General features: G+C 41.7%; 1 protein-coding gene across 1 annotated transcript in view; it reads right to left on the bottom strand.

The window, feature by feature from the left end:
• The window catches only part of LOC133608232 (uncharacterized), a 38,886-nt gene extending 25,325 nt beyond the window's left edge, over nucleotides 1-13,561 (bottom strand). The window contains exons 1-2 of the mRNA XM_072913396.1: nucleotides 13,159-13,561; nucleotides 9,911-10,952 (exon numbers count right to left, since the gene is read on the bottom strand). Coding sequence (XP_072769497.1) covers nucleotides 9,911-10,931 — 1,021 coding nt within the window. The 5' untranslated portion in view covers nucleotides 10,932-10,952; nucleotides 13,159-13,561. The remainder of the gene's footprint in view (nucleotides 1-9,910; nucleotides 10,953-13,158) is intronic.
• Between the last annotated feature and the right edge of the window lie 3,087 nt (nucleotides 13,562-16,648).

Raw genomic sequence — 16,648 nt, 5'->3', positions numbered from 1 at the left:
GTTCCAGAAAGTTCTTCTTCTATGCCATCATTTGTCCACTTTCACTTTGCACTCACATTTGATGTCAGTTTAGCGAAGTCTTGTCCACTTTTCTTTCTCTTTGCTAGCAGCTAGCAAGCTAAGCTAGCCCGACAAGCTTCACCTGCACTGAGACGAGAATACAACGAGACGCTCTGCAACACTTAAATGTAGTTAAACGTCTTATAGCTTATTTCCATAATGCGTGGAGGTCCAACAAATTCGTACAGAACGAAGAACAAAGGCGATGAAATACAATAAAACGGCCTTATCGCTTACTTTGACCTGTTACTGCTAGCTTGCTCCTATTTCTATTTCCGGTAGACTAGTGACGTTTAGTGCCATACTGCCCCCTTCGCTGTGGAGGTGTAATTACATCCAGACTAACATTCAGATGCAAAAAATAAGTGACATTAGTTGTTATGATTTGTGTTTTTTCGCACCATCACAGTAGATTTAAAAACAACAACAACACAATATTACCATACCAACTTTATTTATAAAGCCCTTTAAAAACAAGCACAGTTGAAGAACAAAGGGTTGTACACCACAAAGAAATACAAGCAAAGCACAGACTAAAAAAGAATCCAATCCACTTTATTTGTGTAGCACATTTAAACAACATAATTGTTTCCAAAGTGTTGCACAACAATATTAAAAACAATATTCAAATATTATCCTTAGCTCCACCAATGATTGAATAAAAACATACAAAAAATAAAATACAAAACCAATACAAAAACAATATAAAAACATACCTGCCAACTTTTGAAATCAGAAAAACCTAGTAGCCAGGGTCCAGGGGCCGCAGGCCCCGGTAGGTCCAGGACAAAGTCCTGGTGGGGGGTTCACCCCCCGACGCAAAATGATTACCGTATTTTCCGCACTATAAGGCGCACCTAAAAACCACAAATTTTCTCAAAAGCTGACAGTGCGCCTTATAACCCGGTGCGCTTTATATATGGATTAATATTAAGATTCATTTTCATAAAGTTTCCGTCTCGCAACTACGGTAAACAGCCGCCATCTTTTTTCCCCGTAGAAGAGGAAGTGCTTCTTCTTCTATGCAAGCAACCGCCAAGGTAAGCACCCGCCCCCATAGAACAGGAAGCGCTTCTTCTTCTACTGTAAGCAACCACCCGCCCGCGTAGAAGAAGAAAAAGCGCGCGGATATTATCGTACGTTTCATTTCCTTTGTGTGTTTGTAAAGACCACAAAATGGCTCCTACTAAGCGACAGGGATCCGGTTCATGAAAAGACGCAATCTCTCCATCCGCACACGGATTACTATTTCACAGCAACTGATATTCCTGTGAACCGCACTGTGGATACAACGGGAGCACGTACGGTGAATATTCGCACCACAGGGAATGAGAAGTCATCCTTCACTGTGGTTCTAGCTTGCCATGCTAATGGCCAGAAACTTCCACCCATGGTGATATTCAAAAGAAAGACCTTGCCAAAAGAGACCTTTCCAGCCGGCGTCATCATAAAAGCTAACTCGAAGGGATGGATGAAGAAAAGATGAGCGAGTGGTTAAGGTAAGTTTAAGTTTACGCGAAGAGGCCGGGTGGCTTTTTTCACGCAGCTCTGTCCATGTTGATATACGACTCCATGCGCGCCCACATCACGCTGGTTTTAATATATTATTAAAGTTTGACTGACCTATCTGACTGTTTTTTTGACATTCCTTTAGCGCAGTTAGATGCGGCTTACAACACGGGGCGGCTTATAGGTGGACAAAGTTTTGAAATATGCCGTTCATTGAAGGCGCGGCTTATAACCCAGGGCGCCTTATGGTGCGGAAAATACGGTATTAGCATTCAGACAGGTTAAAATGTTGCTAAAACCATCACTTTTCTATCAGTCACAGTGACTTTTCAAAACAAAAATATTACAGCAAAAATCATATGGGTTGATTGACATGTTTATTCTGTAAAATAACTTCAATAGTTTGAAATTATTTTGACAGTTAATGCCAGTTATCCTGTCAACCTTTCACAAGACTTCAATTTGTTCATTGAAAGTATAAACACTTTTTACAGTAAACAAATGGTAAAACAGTACTAAACAATTCCATTGGTGTCATTATTAACTTTCTGTCCAAGCTTGTATAATCTACTGCCTTGTTCAATTGTAAAAAATATTCTGTGCCTAAAATTCACATTTCTATCACAATGATCATACTGTAAACATGGTAAGCTAACTTCATTAAAATTAATAGTCCTGTCAATAGCATGGAATTACAATTCAAATGTAGTTTTTTTGTAAGCCTTTCAAAAGAATTCAAAATATGAAAAATGAATGAAAATGAATTGAAGCCATCAGACACTTGAAAAGTGGCACATCACATCTCTAATGTAATCATTTGAACTTTTCAACAGAAATAGCACTGCAAAAATATTAAGGACATACTTCTGTATTTTGGTAGTTATGCTGTCAACATTTAACAAGATTTCTTCAACTTGGACTTGAAAGCATAAATAGTATCAACACTTTTAACAGTATAACAGTACTAAACAATTCCAATAGATAACATTGGTGTCATTACCTTTTTGTGGCTAAAATCCGAAAAACGTTGAAAGCTTTCCACTTGTATCGCTAGCAACGGCATTAGACTTGTGTTTTTTCGTCCCAACGTGGTCTTTTACATCGCTAATTCCTCCGTGTCCGATCGAAAAATCTTGTCTGCGCAAGGTGCAATTGGCGTAGTTTTCACCCTTTTTGGAACGGATAATTATTCCCGAATAGGCTTTTGAATATTCTTCACGGAATGACTGCAGTTTTCTTTTCGGTTTAAGACTCGTTTGCGATTTTTCTCCGGCTGATTCCATGATCGTTCGCTCGTTTGGAAACAATGGCAACTGGTGCCTCGTGCTTGGCAGCGGTGCTATAAATATCCTCGCGCATGGCATTCGGAATGGCTCGATAGGAAGTTACGGGAAGCAGTGTCGATTGTCATTGTTGTTACGCGATTTCGTGAATAAAACTTAAAAAAAAAAAAAAAATTTAATGAATGAAAAACCGTATTTTTTATCACTGCAACCGTAACCCGGAATAGGTTGATGAAAACCGTACTAATTACGGGAAAACCGGAGTAGTAGGCAGGTATGCAAAAATAAATATGATTAAAAACGATTTTAAAGGGTAAAACCAATTAAAACAATTAGAAATCAACATTTTAAAAACACAGAGGAGCACACAACTCACGTAGTGTTAAAAGCCAAAGAATAAAAGTGGGTCTTAAGACAAGACTTAAAAGAGTCCACTGTGGGAGCAGTTGGAACATGGAGGGGCAGAATGTTCCAGAGCTTAGGGCCGACCACAGAGCTTAGAGAAGGTCCCTGTCACCCCTGGTTTTAAGTCTGGTCTTGGGCACCACGAGCTGGAGCTGGCTCTCGGACCTCAGAGCGCGCGCAGGAGTGTACGTTTGGATGAGGTCCGAGATATACTGAGGTGCCAGTCCATGTAGAGCTTTAAAAGCAAACAGCAAGGTTTTAAAATCAATTCTAAAATGAACAGTGCAAACTCAAGAATTGGGCAGAGGTGGGTAGTAACGCGCTACATATACTCCGTTACATCTACTTGAGTAACTTTTGGGATAAATTGTACTTCTAAGAGTAGTTTTAATGCAACATACTTTTACTTTTACTTAAGTATATTTATAGAGAAGGAACGCTACTTTTACTCCGCTACTTTTATCTACATTCAGCTCGCTACTCGCTACTAATTTTTATCCATCTGTTAATGCACGCTTTGTTTGTTTTGGTCTGTCAGACAGACCTTCATAGTGCCTGCCTTATTGGTGACGTTTCACTTAGTTCCACCAATCAGATGCAGTCACTGGTGACGTTGGACCAATCAAACAGAGCCAGGTGGTCACATGACCTGACTTAAACAAGTGGAAAAACTTATTGGGGTGTTACCATTTAGTGGTCAATTGTACGGAATATGTACTGTACTGTGCAATCTACTAATACAAGTTCCAATCAATCAATCAAAAGTGTGAAGGAAAAAATATACTTTTTTTATTTCAACCGTACATCCCGTCAAAAGCCTAAAGACTGACTGCACAGTTCCTGTCTTCACAATAAAAGTGCCGCTCCATCGCGCCTGCGCTTTCAAAACAAAAGTCTCCGAAAGCCAGCGCAAACAAGCTAGCAAGCTACGGAGTTTGCCGCCAATGTATTTCTTGTAAAGTGTATAAAAACGAATATGGAAGCTGGACAAATAAGATGCCAAAAACCAACCACTTTCATGTGGTATTAGACAGAAAGGAGGAACTTTTTTTCTCCTCCATTTGAAAACGTGGACGCTATCATCACTACTGTCTGATTACAATCAATGCAAGTCATCAGAATCAGGTAATACACCAACTTATATTCTTGTCAACATGAAAGAAAGGAATCTATATGTGTTAAACATGCATGTATATTCATTAAAACACCTTTAACATGTAAACAAAAACGGCAAAATAAATACATATAAATTATATACTGTATATATTAGAGATGCGCGGTTTGCGGGCACAACCGCGGAGTCCGCGGATTATCCGCGGATCGGGCGGATGAAATTTTAAAAAATTAGATTTTATCAGCGGGTCGGGTCGGGCGATTGAAATAAAAAAAAATTAGATTTTAAATAGATTCAGGCGGGTGGCAGTTAAACCAATTGGTAAATATATATACATAGTTAAATGTTGTTACCCACATACGAAAAACGAGCAGGCACCTGCAGCATATGCCACAACAGAAGAAAAAAATAAAAAGAGATGGACACTTTTACGTAGCGGAGAAGGGACGCCTCGCCGGGGTCCAGGACCGAGGCCCCTTCCCCCGAGAGGGCCCCACCGGGAGCCGTAGCTGAGGCGATCCGCGAGAAGGGCCCGACGCACGTCCAGGGTCACCACCGCGCCCACCGCACTGACACCCCGCCTCGTCCGCCTTCGCCGCGGCCGGCGTCACGCGCAGAAGGTAAGCAGCTTACCTGCCCGCCACCCCCGTGGCCGGGGGCTCGTAACAGGGGTCACTCCGCGCGCTCCGCCCGCGCAGCTTACCTGCCCGCCACCCCTGTTGCCGGGGGCGCGTAACAGGGGTCACTCCGCGCGCAGTGCGCTCACGAAAGGGGTGGGACTCACCCTGGTTGATATAGACAGCAGGACGGTGGCCATGGAAGTCGGAACCCGCTTAGGAATGTGTAACAACCCACCTGCCGAATCAACTAGCCCTGAAAATGGATGGCGCTGGAGCGTCGGGCCCATACCCGGCCGTCGCCGGCAGCGAGACGCGCTTGGAGGTGCGCTCAGCGCGGCTCCCATATGATTGCGCACTGGTGTGCGTCTGGGTCGTGACAGCGTGGCACGCGAATGTCTGTGCTGCATTGGATCAGTCTCCTTTCTTTAACAGGCAAAAGCTTTATAACCTCACTAATGCCTTGCATCGTCTATATTAGATATATAACAACGGCGCGGGCGGGTGCGGTTCTGATCAAATGTTAGATCGGGTGGATGGCGGATGGTTGACGACTTTCTGATGCGGTTGCGGATGAAATAATTGCCTATCCGCGCAGCTCTAGTAGACACGACCACTGCAAATAAATGTTTCAGAAAAAATTGTCTCACATAAATTGTTCTTTTTTCATTACACTTTTATTTAATTATTGTATTAAATATGTTTTTGTATTTGAAATGTCCTTCATGTGCTGTGTGAGCTCATTTATGAATATTTTCGGAATCAAATCTGACTTTACACTGGAGCGCAACCCAGGGACCATCTTTATTGTAGGCAAGGGTGAATATTCCATTTCCAACTGTATTTCATTCATTAAATAATGCACACAAATAATGACACACCAGTGGAACACATCTTGAATGAAAACATTTGCAGAAAACACTAAAGCAGTTTAATTTCAAAGAGATGCACAGTACAGGCCAAACGTTTGGACACACCTTCTCCTCATTCAATGTGTTTTCTTATTTCCATGACTATTTACATTGTAGATTGTCACATCACAACTATGAATGAACACATGTGGAGTTCTGTACTTAACAACAACTGAATACATGTTTTATAGTCTCGTTTCTTCAAAATAGCCACCCTTTGCTCTGATTGCTGCTTTGCACACTCATGGCATTCTCTCCATGAGCTTCAAGCACACCTGTGACGGGAAAACCATTTCAAGTGACTACCTCTTGAAGCTCATGGAGAGAATGCCAGGAGTGTGCAAAGCAGTAATCAGAGCAAAGGGTGGCTATTTTGAAGAAACTACAATATAAAACATGTGTCATGACTTGGTCCTGGGTGTGTGCTTTTCCGGGATGCAACGGAAAGTTGGCTCGGGCGAGACGGGAATGAAGGTACATGATTTATTTATATTTATCAAAAAAAAGGAATAAACGAAAGCGCGCACAGTGGCGGAGAATAAACTATGAAACCAAAAAGACTATAGCAAAAAGTACAAATGAAAAGCACGCACAGTGGCGGAGAACAAACTATGAAAAACAAAAGACTATAAACATGGAACAAAAACTTACTTTGACAAGGGACATGAAGCAGGATCTTAGAGGATGAAGAGAGTACACAAGCATAAATGTGGTGAGGTCGTCAGAAAGACAAACTGAAAAACACTGAACTTAAATACTACAGACATGATTAACGAAAACAGGTGCGTGACTCTAGACGTGAAACAGGTGCGTGACGTGACAGGTGAAAACTAATGGGTTGCTATGGTGACAATCAAGAGTACACAATGACATACCTGCCAACTTTTGAAATCAGAAAAACCTAGTAGCCAGGGTCCAAGGGCCGCAGGCCCCGGTAGGTCCAGGACAAAGTCCTGGTGGAGGGTTCAGGGCTTCGCCCCCCGACGCAAAATGATTATTAGCATTCAGACAGGTTAAAATGTTGCTAAAACCATCACTTTTCTATCAGTCACAGTGACTTTTCAAAACAAAAATATTACAGCAAAAATCATATGGGTTGATTGACATGTTTATTCTGTAAGCTAACTTCAATAGTTTGAAATTATTTTGACAGTTAATGCCAGTTATCCTGTCAACCTTTCACAAGACTTCAATTTGTTCATTGAAAGTATAAACACTTTTTACAGTAAACAAATGGTAAAACAGTACTAAACAATTCCATAAAAAAAAAAAATTGGTGTCATTATTAACTTTCTGTCCAAGCTTGTATAATCTACTGCCTTGTTCAATTGTAAAAAATATTCTGTGCCTAAAATTCACATTTCTATCACAATTATCATACTGTAAACATGGTAAGCTAACTTCATTAAAATTAATAGTCCTGTCAATAGCATGGAATTACAATTCAAATGTAGTTTTTTTGTAAGCCTTTCAAAAGAATTCAAAATATGAAAAATGAATGAAAATGAATTGAAGCCATCAGACACTTGAAAAGTGGCACATCACATCTCTAATGTAATCATTTGAACTTTTCAACAGAAATAGCACTGCAAAAATATTAAGGACATACTTCTGTATTTTGGTAGTTATGCTGTCAACATTTAACAAGATTTCTTCAACTTGGACTTGAAAGCATAAATAGTATAAACACTTTTAACAGTATGTCGTGCTGTGAAATACAGCCGACAGGATTGCGCACCAAACACGAAGCAAGGCCAAAGCGCATGCATGGTGCAGGAGAACAAAGGACTTCTTTCATTTAAGGTTTGTGATAAACCATCAAACTCATTCGTTAAAAGGACTCTATAGTAATATAAAGCGAATTTTTCTGGACATTATCATGCAAGAAAAGTTTATTTTTGGGACCGCGATCACCGCGTAATGATTTTTAAAGGTTGCATTACAAACATTTAACTGTCCCATGTGATCAGCCAGTGCGATTGGAAGTCCATGCTCAATTATTGCCTCCGTAAATAAAACTTCGGCATTTATCACATCCAAAGAATCTGTTTGGGCGACGGAAAACGTTGAAAGTTTTCCACTTGTATCGCTAGCAACGGCATTAGACTTGTGTTTTTTTGTCCCAACGTGGTCTTTTACATCGCTAATTCCTCCGTGTCCGATCGAAAAATCTTGTCTGCACAAGGTGCAAATTCGCGTAGTTTTCACCCTTTTTTTTTTAAAATTAATGAAAAACCGTATTTTTTATCACTGCAACCGTAACCCCGGAATAGCTTGATGAAAACCGTACGAATTACGGGAAAACCGGAGTAGTTGGCAGGTATGCAATGAGTCCAAACGCGGAACAGGTGAAACTAATGGGGTAATCATGGAAACAAGACAAGGGAGTGAAAAGACAGAAACTAAAGAGTCCTATAACTAAACAAAACATGACTTCAAACAAAACATGATTACACAGACATGACAACATGTTTTCAGTTATTGTTTCATGAAGTACATAACTCCTCATGTGTTCATTCATAGTTTTGATGTGACAATCTACAATGTAAATAGTCATGAGAATAAATAATAATTGTGTCCAAACTTTTGGCCTGTACTATATATTAAAGACATGGGTTGTACTTGTGTAGCGCTTTTCTACCTTCAAGGTAGCGCTTTGACACTATTTCCACATTCACCCATTCACACACTGATGGCCATGCAAGGCCCTAACCACGACCCATCAGGAGCAAGGGTGAAGTGTCTTGCTCGAGGACACAACGGACGTGACGAGGTTGGTAGAAGGTGGGGATCGAACCAGGAACCCTCATGTTGCTGGCACGGCTAGTCTCCCAACTGCGCCACGCCGTCCCAAATAAAGTAATACCGTATTTTCCGCACCATAAGCCGCCCTGGGTTATAAGCCGCGCCTTCAATGAACGGCATATTTCAAAACTTTGTCCACCTATAAGCCGCCCCGTGTTATAAGCCGCATCTAACTGCGCTAAAGGAATGTCAAAAAAACAGTCAGATAGGTCAGTCAAACTTTAATAATATATTAAAAACCAGCGTGATGTGGGCGCGCATGGAGTCGTATATCAACATGGACGGAGCTGCGTGAAAAAAGCCACCCGGCCTCTTCGCGTAAACTTACCTTAACCACTCGCTCATCTTTTCTTCATCCATCCATCCCTTCGAGTTAGCTTTTATGATGACGCCGGCTGGAAAGGTCTCTTTTGGCAAGGTCTTCCTTTTGAATATCACCATGGGTGGAAGTTTCTGGCCATTAGCATGGCAAGCTAGAACCACGGTGAAGGATGACTTCTCATTCCCTGTGGTGCGAATATTCACCGTACGTGCTCCCGTTGTATCCACAGTGCGGTTCACAGGAATATCAAAAGTCAGTGGAACCTCGTCCATGTTGATAATGTTCTCTGGCCGGATCTTTTTTTCAGCTATCTTGTTTTTACAATATGCACGGAAAGTAGCCAGCTTTTCTTGAAAGTCTTTAGGCAGTTGCTGTGAAATAGTAGTCCGTGTGCGGATGGAGAGATTGCGTCTTTTCATGAACCGGAAACCTGTCGCTTAGTAGGAGCCATTTTGTGGTCTTTACAGATGTAAACACACAAAGGAAATGAAACGTAATATCCGCGCGCTTCTTCTTCTTCTACGGGGGCGGGTGGTTGCTTACAGTAGAAGAAGAAGCGCTTCCTGTTCTATGGGGGCGGGTGCTTACCTTGGCGGTTGCTTGCGTAGAAGAAGAAGCACTTCCTCTTCTACGGGGAAAAAAGATGGCGGCTGTTTACCGTAGTTGCGAGACCGAAACTTTATGAAAATGAATCTTAATATTAATCCATATATAAAGCGCACCGGGTTATAAGCCGCACTGTCAGCTTTTGAGTAAATTTGTGGTTTTTAGGTGCGGCTAATAGTGCGGAAAATACGGTACATACAAACTGTTGTAAAACTTTAGTCCTATCTTCCAGTTTGGGGACCCCTGCAGTGATGTGTGTGAAGGCAATGTTGACATCTAACGAGTGTTACGTTGTGTCTTCTCACCAGCACACCTGTGACTGTCCACCTGGTACTTGTAAGAGAACCTCTCATCACACACGCGGCAACTGAAGGCTTTCTCGCCGGTGTGCGTCCTCATGTGTTTTGTCAGGTGCGACTTCTGGGTTAATCTCAGGCCACACACTAAGCAGATGAAAGGTTTCTCCCCGGTGTGTATTCGCGTGTGCTTGACCAGCGCCGACGTCTGAGTGAAACGCCGACCGCAGACTGCACAAGAATATGGTTTCTCCCCCGTGTGCGTCCTCGCGTGTCGGACAAACGACGAATGGTCGCAGAAACCTCTGTTGCAGACGGAGCAAGAATAGGGTTTTTCACCGGTGTGAGTTCGCAGGTGGGTTTCCAGACCTCCGACGAAAGCGAAGCATTTCCCGCAAACGTTGCAGGTGAAGGGCTTCTCGCTGGCGTGGGCTCGCTTGTGTCGCGCAAAGGCCGAGCGGTGAGAAAACCTCTTGTCGCACATCGAGCAGCCGTAGAGTTTTTCTCCGGTGTGGGTTCTCGTGTGCGCTATCATACGTCCTTTGATAGAGAATCTTTTACTGCAAAACGTGCATCTGAACGGTTTCTCGCCCGCGTGACTCGTCACGTGTGTGTTCAAAGTTGACTTGTTGACAAAAGTCTTGTCACAGTGAGAACATTTCAAGCTAGTCCGATCCGCTTTAGAGTCTTCATCATCCGTGTGAGAAGAGTGAGACGTCGTCTCGTCGCTATCTGACAGTGGAGCTAAGTCTCCACCGTCACCTTCTGTTGTCATGTGTTGACTTGAGCTGCTGCTTGGAGGCTCCGCCCCTCTCTGCTCCTCACTTTCACCTTTGACCTCATGTCCTTCACTCTTCACAGGGACACCAGTCACTGGGAACTCCTCCAGTCCCTCAAGGTGCTCTCTCCCCTGACTGATGCTGTGTTCCTCTTCTTCCTCTTTAATGTGTGGCTCCTCCTCTTCCTCTTTAATGTGGGGGGTCCCTGGTACCTCCTGCTCCATCCTGGAGGTCCACTCTTGCTGCTGAGGATGAAGATGACGAAAAACATGGTTCAGAAAAGTCAAGTTTTGCTTTGGGTGGGGTTAGGGTTCCATGGTTGCATGTGAGTCTTCTTGCATACTTGCCAACCTTGAGACCTCCGATTTCGGGAGGTGGGGGGGAGGGGGGAGGGGGTGGGTGTGGTTGGGACGGGGGCGTGGTCGGGGGCGTGGCTAAAAGGGGAGGGGTATATTTACAGCTAGAATTCACCAAGTCAAGTATTTCATATGTACATATATATATATATATATATATATATATATATATATATATATATATATATATATATATATAAGAAATACTTGACGTTCAGTGAATTCTAGATATATATATACATACATATACCATATTTTCCGCACTATTAGCCGCACCTAAAAACCACAAATTTACTCAAAAGCTGACAGTGCGGCTTATAACCCGGTGCGCTTTATATATGGATTAATATTAAGATTCATTTTCATAAAGTTTCGGTCTCGCAACTACGGTAAACAGCCGCCATCTTTTTTCCCCGTAGAAGAGGAAGTGCTTCTTCTTCTATGCAAGCAACCGCCAAGGTAAGCACCCGCCCCCATAGAACAGGAAGCGCTTCTTTTTCTACTGTAAGCAACCACCCGCCCGCGTAGAAGAAGAAGAAGAAGAAGAAGCGCGCGGATATTACGTTTCATTTCCTTTGTGTGTTTACATCTGTAAAGACCACAAAATGGCTCCTACTAAGCGACAGGTTTCCGGTTCATGAAAAGACGCAATCTCTCCATCCGTACACGGACTACTATTTCACAGCAACTGCCTAAAGACTTTCAAGAAAAGCTGGCTACTTTCCGTGCATATTGTAAAAACAAGATAGCTGAAAAAAAGATCCGGCCAGAGAACATTATCAACATGGACGAGGTTCCACTGACTTTTGATATTCCTGTGAACCGCACTGTGGATACAACGGGAGCACGTACGGTGAATATTCGCACCACAGGGAATGAGAAGTCATCCTTCACTGTGGTTCTAGCTTGCCATGCTAATGGCCAGAAACTTCCACCCATGGTGATATTCAAAAGGAAGACCTTGCCAAAAGAGACCTTTCCAGCCGGCGTCATCATAAAAGCTAACTCGAAGGGATGGATGGATGAAGAAAAGATGAGCGAGTGGTTAAGGTAAGTTTAAGTTTACGCGAAGAGGCCGGGGCGGCTTTTTTCACGCAGCTCCGTCCATGTTGATATACGACTCCATGCGCGCCCACATCACGCTGGTTTTTAATATATTATTAAAGTTTGACTGACCTATCTGACTGTTTTTTTGACATTCCTTTAGCGCAGTTAGATGCGGCTTATAACACGGGGCTGCTTATAGGTGGACAAAGTTTTGAAATATGCCGTTCATTGAAGGCGCGGCTTATAACCCAGGGCGGCTTATGGTGCGGAAAATACGGTATATATATATATATTTATTTATTTTATTATATATATATATATATATATAAAATAAATACTTGAATTTCAGTGTTCATTTATTTACACATATACACACACATAACACTCATCTACTCATTGTTGAGTTAAGGGTTGAATTGTCCATCCTTGTTCTATTCTCTGTCACTATTTTTCGAACCATGCTGAACACCCTCTCTGATGATGCATTGCTGTGTGGCACGCACAAAAGTGCTTTCATCAAATAGCACTAGATGGCAGTATTGTCCTGTTTAAGAGTGTCACAACATTGCTGTTTACGGCAGACCAACTGCTTTACGGTATACAAAAACGTGACTGCTGTTGTTGTGTGTTGTTGCCGCGCTGGGAGGACGTTAATGAAACTGCCTAACAATAAACCCACATAAGAAACCAAGAACTCGCCCTCCATCATTCTACAGTTATAACGTGATTGGGCAGGTATGCTGTTTATGTTGTGGGTCTGAATTTCGGGAGATTTTCGGGAGAAAATTTGTCCCGGGAGGTTTTCGGGAGAGGCGCTGGATTTCGGGAGTCTCCCGGGAAATCCAGGAGGGTTGGCAAGTATGCACAAAGCAACGATGCTTCAAGTGGCGGCCAAGCCCGTCACGCGCATGCGTGTGTGGTCTGCTACATTTGCTCGTTAAAATAACGAACAAAAGCCTTTTCATACTGACTAACTTTATCTTGGGAGAGAACAGCTTTTAGAGAGTATTGTTAATAAATAAATCTACTTGACGTGAAGTAAACAAACCTGTTCTTGATGTTTGTTTGTCCAGCAGTTGACGTTGTCTCCGGTCTCCTCTTTTTGTTCCACAAAGTTCCTCCCTCTATTCCATCATTCGTTAACACAACCACAACACTTTATATCACTTTATACTCACATCTGATCGCTGTTTAGTGTTTAGCGGCGCGTTGGTCACTTCTGCGTCTCTTTGTCAGCAGCTAGCAAGCTAAGCTAACGCGGGAAGCCTTAAAGTGCACTGAGACGAGAATAAAAGGAGGTAATCAGCGGCACTTATATTCACTCAAACATCTTCTTATTGTTTCTAAAACGCGCGGAGGCCCAACAATGTGTACAGAAGGAAGATTAAATACAACAAAACGGCTTTATCGACCACTTCGAGCGGCTTCTGTCAGCTTTCTCATATTTCTATTTCCGCTAGACGTGTGAATTGTAGTGCTATACTGCCCCCTTTGGTGTGGAGGTATAACTGCATCTATACTGCCCCCTTTGGTGTGGAGGTATATCTACATCTATACTGCCCCCTTCGACTTGGAGGTATAACTACATCTATACTGCCCCCTTCGGTTTTGCTTTTTGATTGATTGAGACTTTTATTAGTAGATTGCACAGGGAAGTACATATTCCGTACAATTGACCACTAAATGGTAACACCCCAATAAGTTTTTACACTTCTTTAAGTCGGGGTCCACTTAAATTGATTCATGATACAGATATATACTATCATATAATACAGTCATCACACAAGATCATCATCAGGGTGTATACATCATATTTGCCAACCCTCCCGAATTTTCCGGGAGACTCCCGAAATTCAGCGCCTCACCCGAAAACCTCCCGGGACAAATATTCTCCCGAAAATCTCCCGATTTTCAGTCCATGCGGACCTGAGTGAGGACCAGGGCCGGCCCGTGGCATAGGCCGTATAGGCAAATGCTAAGGGCGCCGTCCATCACGGTGCGCCCCCTCCCTTCCCGTATCATGACTCTTTTTGGACGTCACCACATCAAAAAATCAACACAAGATGTCAAAACGGCCAAAACTGTCAGGTGCCCAGGGAAGAAAAAAGAGAAAAGAAGAGGAGGAGAAACGAGAAAAAGACAGAGGTAGCAGGTAGGTAACGTTAGCCTACATGAAATTATTTGTCTGTTACAGAATGTGATAGTAACCTGGCTTTTTAGCATTAAGCTAATGTTACATGATTCGGCAATTGCTAATCAATAAATAGCTAGTTCTGTTTTAACGTCGGGTTAATATTGTGGAGGGGGCTAAATTGTTATGGAAAATAATAATGTAACGTTAGGTAATTACAGTACTCCCACCTTACATTCCTCAGGGACATTTGTATTAGATCTTTTAAGCAGGTGTTATTGCCTTCTGGTTAGCTATGTTTGCCCTGCAGGTAATAATCACTTTTCCACCCCTTTATATATTAGGTATAGTTGAAAGCCTAGTTGTTAAAGTGCACATCATTAATGTAAATTAAGCAATATGTATGTAAAAAATATTGTATTTCATATATTCATTTTTTATTTTTTGCATTCATTTATTTATTCATATTTTTTTTTATCTTGTTAACTATTCTGATTGTTAATTTGCTTTCTTTAAGTAAAAAAAAAGGTCAAAGACAAAGCTATTCGGTTTCTTGTGAGTATATACACTTCACTGCCGATGTGGAGGGGCGCCACCTAAAATCTTGCCTAGGGCGCCAGATTGGTTAGGGCCGGGCCTGGTGAGGACAGCCTTTTTTCACGACGGGAGGACAACAGGGTGACAAGAACTAAATCATCCAGACTAGAGATAAATTGTATTATTATGTTTATCTTACCTAAAAATAAAAATATTTATCAATTAAAAAAAATTAAAAAAAACGAAATACATTTTTACAATATTTTGCTAAAAACATCAAAATGAATTGTATTTTTATTTGTATTTTTTCTGACTCCTTATTACATCCAGCCATAGAATTATACCGGTACATTAAAATAAACATATTTGAAATAATTAATTTTAAATTATCATAATAATTCATTTAAAATGACCATATTTAATTATTAAAATAATTGCTTGTTTATCAACAACTTTACCATTTTATTCATTACAATTTGAAGCTCTCAGAAGGCAAGTTATCTTATATTCATGTTATATTTATGCAAGTTTGAAGTATCAATTATCCAAACACAGATTTGTTTGCATATTTTCAGGATGTATATATATATATATATATACATATATATATGTATATAATATATATATATATATATATATATATATATATATATATATATATATATATATATATATATATATATATATATATATACATACACATATATACATATATACAGGTAAAAGCCAGTAAATTAGAATATTTTGAAAACCTTGATTTATTTCAGTAATTGCATTCAAAAGGTGTAGCTTGTACATTATATTTATTCATTGCACACAGACTGATGCATTCAAATGTTTATTTCATTTAATTTTGATGATTTGAAGTGGCAACAAATGAAAATCCAAAATTCCGTGTGTCACAAAATTAGAATATTACTTAAGGCTAATACAAAAAAGGGATTTTTAGAAATGTTGGCCAACTGAAAAGTATGAAAATGAAAAATATGAGCATGTACAATACTCAATACTTGGTTGGAGCTCCTTTTGCCTCAATTACTGCGTTAATGCGGCGTGGCATGGAGTCCATGAGTTTCTGGCACTGCTCAGGTGTTATGAGAGCCCAGGTTGCTCTGATAGTGGCCTTCAACTCTTCTGCGTTTTTGGGTCTGGCATTCTGCATCTTCCTTTTCACAATACCCCACAGATTTTCTATGGGGCTAAGGTCAGGGGAGTTGGCGGGCCAATTTAGAACAGAAATACCATTGTCCGTAAACCAGGCACGGGTAGATTTTGCGCTGTGTGCAGGCGCCAAGTCCTGTTGGAACTTGAAATCTCCATCTCCATAGAGCAGGTCAGCAGCAGGAAGCATGAAGTGCTCTAAAACTTGCTGGTAGACGGCTGCGTTGACCCTGGATCTCAGGAAACAGAGTGGACCGACACCAGCAGATGACATGGCACCCCAAACCATCACCCAACCATGCAAATTTTGCATTTCCTTTGGAAATCGAGGTCCCAGAGTCTGGAGGAAGACAGGAGAGGCACAGGATCCACGTTGCCTGAAGTCTAGTGTAAAGTTTCCACCATCAGTGATGGTTTGGGGTGCCATGTCATCCGCTGGTGTCGGTCCACTCTGTTTCCTGAGATCCAGGGTCAACGCAGCCGTCTACCAGCAAGTTTTAGAGCACTTCATGCTTCCTGCTGCTGACCTGCTCTATGGAGATGGAGATTTCAAGTTCCAACAGGACTTGGCGCCTGCACACAGCGCAAAATCTACCCGTGCCTGGTTTACGGACCATGGTATTTCTGTTCTAAATTGGCCCGCCAACTCCCCTGACCTTAGCCCCATAGAAAATCTGTGGGGTATTGTGAAAAGGAAGATGCAGAATGC

The sequence above is a fragment of the Nerophis lumbriciformis genome, linkage group LG06 (assembly GCF_033978685.3).
Source record: "Nerophis lumbriciformis linkage group LG06, RoL_Nlum_v2.1, whole genome shotgun sequence".
Lineage (NCBI taxonomy): Eukaryota > Metazoa > Chordata > Actinopteri > Syngnathiformes > Syngnathidae > Nerophis > Nerophis lumbriciformis.
The sequence above is the reverse complement of the archived record's forward strand: the minus strand, read 5'-3'. Positions and strand labels throughout refer to the sequence as shown.